General features: G+C 53.0%; 1 protein-coding gene across 2 annotated transcripts; it reads right to left on the bottom strand.

Annotated features, from left to right (window-relative positions):
* Nucleotides 1-200: 200 nt before the first annotated feature.
* On the bottom strand, nucleotides 201-2,180 carry RPS20 (ribosomal protein S20). 2 transcript variants are annotated; one of them, XM_021711672.1, is made up of 3 exons: nucleotides 1,950-2,180; nucleotides 1,595-1,668; nucleotides 201-1,171 (listed from the first exon to the last, which is right to left on the bottom strand). In XM_021711672.1, exons 1-3 carry the CDS (start codon nucleotides 2,054-2,056, stop codon nucleotides 1,017-1,019), a joined length of 336 nt encoding a protein of 111 aa, XP_021567347.1. In that variant the 5' UTR covers nucleotides 2,057-2,180; the 3' UTR covers nucleotides 201-1,016. The 2 variants fall into 2 exon arrangements, with proteins under 2 accessions (XP_021567347.1, XP_008054916.1); XM_008056725.1 differs by having other exon boundaries at nucleotides 955-1,171; nucleotides 1,954-2,180.
* Between the last annotated feature and the right edge of the window lie 686 nt (nucleotides 2,181-2,866).

The raw sequence follows: 2,866 nt of genomic DNA, 5'->3' as shown, positions 1-2,866 counted from the left end.
GGCTGTATTCAGAATTTCAGCCGAAGGTCAACTCGAACATACATAGTAACTGAAGTGTTGGAGGTAGGTAAGTAGTCCAGAGAGAGGGCTTAGGCCTAGATACAAGGGGATAGTCTGAGTTTATCCATTAAGCACAATCCTATTAAAAGAGGCAAAAGTAGTCAAAAATGTTAAAGCGATTTTACAACTTGTAAAAATATTTTTTTTGGTAATATTTATGGGAAGTTTCTCTAATAAATCAGATGTGGATAGATATACATCTGATGATAAATTCTAATAACAAAAACATTTTAATGGGTCGTAAGAGGGCAGATTCTGGCCTGATGGACCTGTTAAAAGCTATACTAACAGGCACTAGATGCTGGGCAAACGTAGCCCTCAAAGGCAGCTTCTACACTAGATCTATGCTAAAACAGCATCCACGCCAGCATACTCAAAAAAATAAATCACATAAGGAAGAGCTCAGCAATTAAACAATGCTTCCCATTATCGTGTCAGTAGGAATTTGGCCTACCTGAAACTGCTATCCAGTCATAAAGTTAATACAGCTTCATAATGAAAGATGTGTATTTCCTGACTGTATGTAAAATACGCAACACTTTGGAATTTACCAAGTTTAACCTAATGTCTAAAAAAAAGGAGTAACTGATTGGCAGAGCCAAAACAAGAGCTTAGGCCTCCATTTTCCTAAGTTAGGACTTGCTCACTCTTAATAAATTGTCCCAGGAATGTTTTATGCCCTGTACCAGAATATTTGAGTATGCAACCAAAGTTATAAATTGCCACACAGCACAACAAAATTAGTCATCAATGGCAAGGGTAAACTGATGAAAACAGAAGGCTACAGGGCATCCGTCAATTTGGATCCTCTCACCTGGTAAGTGGAATAAGTTTCACAGCATATCTTTATATGCCCCAATCTTACGACTTTTCTGAATAAAAGCCAACCAAAGGTAACAAGTGGCATCAATTTATTAAAATACTTGACTCAGGCATCAGCAATGGTGACTTCAACCTCAACTCCCGGCTCGATACTGATGGACGTGATCTGCTTGACAATCTCGGAGGGACTGTGCAAGTCGATGAGCCGCTTGTGGATTCTCATCTGGAAGCGATCCCAGGTCTTGGAACCTTCGCCACAGGGCGTTTTCCTGGTGGTGATTCTCAAAGTCTGCAGCCCAGGACAAAGGACACCCTGTGTTCATACTTACCCTTAGGAAAAACGTCTGCAAAAACCATCACTTCAGAGCGCGCCCTTTGGGACGTCCTCCCTGGCCACGATTTCTCTTTACACGCACATGTTTTCGGACACCACGAACTTCAAACGTTGGAGTCTGTTTCCCCCCAACTGGGACACCTTTCTAAGCCAGCAGCGGGCCACAGCACACCGACAGCAACCACGCTTCCACCATCACCTCCCAACGCCTGAACCGCACCAGGGACCAGACCCTACCCGCGCTTTTCAAGGCCTGGGGCCCGTGCTGGGAGCGCCCGCAAGCCCGCTCCCAGCCAAAGCCCGCCAATGACCAGCAAGGGCCCGAACTTGTGCCCCGAGAAACGCGGCGACCCCTTCCTGCCCCCCGATTCACCTCACCTTGGTAGGCATGCGAACGGGTCCTTTCACTTTGAGATTCTTTTCCTTCGCGCCTCTGATCAGGTCCGCGCACACTGCGGGGGGGGGAGGGGGCGGAAAGAAAGTCCCCCGCTTCGTCCCAAACGACCCCCAAAACCCGTCTCGAGCAACGGACAGTCCTGCCGGCTCAGAATAGCGTACAGAACCATCATCATGCTCAACACGGTAGGTCGTCTCCTCACGGCCGGCCCCGTCGCCGCCGGGGGGCGAAGGCGGGGGACACCCCGCTCCGTCCTCCTCACCGAGCCGGCGGGCCCCTCGCCACCCTCGTCCGCAGCCAGGGTGGCCGCCGCCGCCCTGCGTCCCACCTCGGCACTCACCTTTCTCCAGAGACTTCACGTTGCGGCTGGTGAGCGTGATCCGGATCCGGTGGATGGCCACCTCCGGCTCCACGGGCGTCTTGCCGGTGTCTTTAAAAGCCATAGCTGCGGCGCGGCTTCCTGACCGACTTGTTCCTCGGCGAGAGCGAACAGCGGTGAGTCAGGAGCAGGAGCGGGAGGAGCGCGGCCCCGCAGCACCCGCGCCCGCGTCGTCTTCGGAAGGAAAGGCGCGGGGGCGGAGCAGCGCTGATATAGGACGCTCGCATCCGGGTCCCACACACCCCGGAAGAGGAACTGCCCCGCGGGCTCCAGAGGCCGTCGCGCGGGGCGGGGCGGGGGCGCCGCCGGAGTCGGCGGGAAAGGCGCGGCTGCGGGCGCCCTCTGTCGGCACGGCGGAATCGAAGGCTTTCGGGGTGCGGTCCCTGCCAGCGCGGAGGTTACCGGGAGAAGGCAACCGAAGAGCTTTCTCTATCTGGTGCACTCACCCCTCTCCCTCGTGCCAACGACCTCTGTGGCTTTCGGGGTGCAAACTTTGCTTTCCCTGCGAAACAAATCACTCGTTCATGGAGCGAGTGGGTAACTGTTCTGAGTTGGACTGACATGAGTATTCAGAGAAGTGATTCGGTTACTTTAAACGCATCAAGCAGTTATTTTTCATAGCCTGAAATGCTCTTTTGTGAGATTTCAGCTTCCCGGGCCGGCAGAAGCATCCACACCTATTGCAGGAAAAGACCCGAAAACTTGCTTCCTCCTCCCTCCGGGAAGGTGAGGCCGGTGGAAGCCTGGGCCACCCAGCCTTCAAACCGGGTCTCCTCTCGGTTGGAGAAAGTCATATTGGACAAGACCCTTCGGGCTCTTCTTGCTACTGAACATCTGTTCATCATCACATATGCAACACATGGCGGTGGCCGCT

Source organism: Carlito syrichta, unplaced genomic scaffold (assembly GCF_000164805.1).
Source record: "Carlito syrichta isolate Samal-C Ts95f unplaced genomic scaffold, Tarsius_syrichta-2.0.1 Scaffold85402, whole genome shotgun sequence".
NCBI classification, from domain to species: domain Eukaryota; kingdom Metazoa; phylum Chordata; class Mammalia; order Primates; family Tarsiidae; genus Carlito; species Carlito syrichta.
The sequence above is the reverse complement of the archived record's forward strand: the minus strand, read 5'-3'. Positions and strand labels throughout refer to the sequence as shown.

What these genes read in the sequence shown, in the direction of transcription:
- RPS20 (XM_008056725.1), bottom strand. Translation starts at nt 2,056, where the DNA reads ATGGCTTTTAAAGACACCGGCAAGACGCCCGTGGAGCCGGAGGTGGCC. An exon ending in CGTGAAGTCTCTGGAGAAAG is followed by an intron (nt 1,669 to 1,953) that starts GTGAGTGCCGAG and finishes CCCCCCCCGCAG; the next exon opens with TGTGCGCGGACCTGATCAGA. An exon ending in CCGTTCGCATGCCTACCAAG is followed by an intron (nt 1,172 to 1,594) that starts GTGAGGTGAATC and finishes CCTGGGCTGCAG; the next exon opens with ACTTTGAGAATCACCACCAG.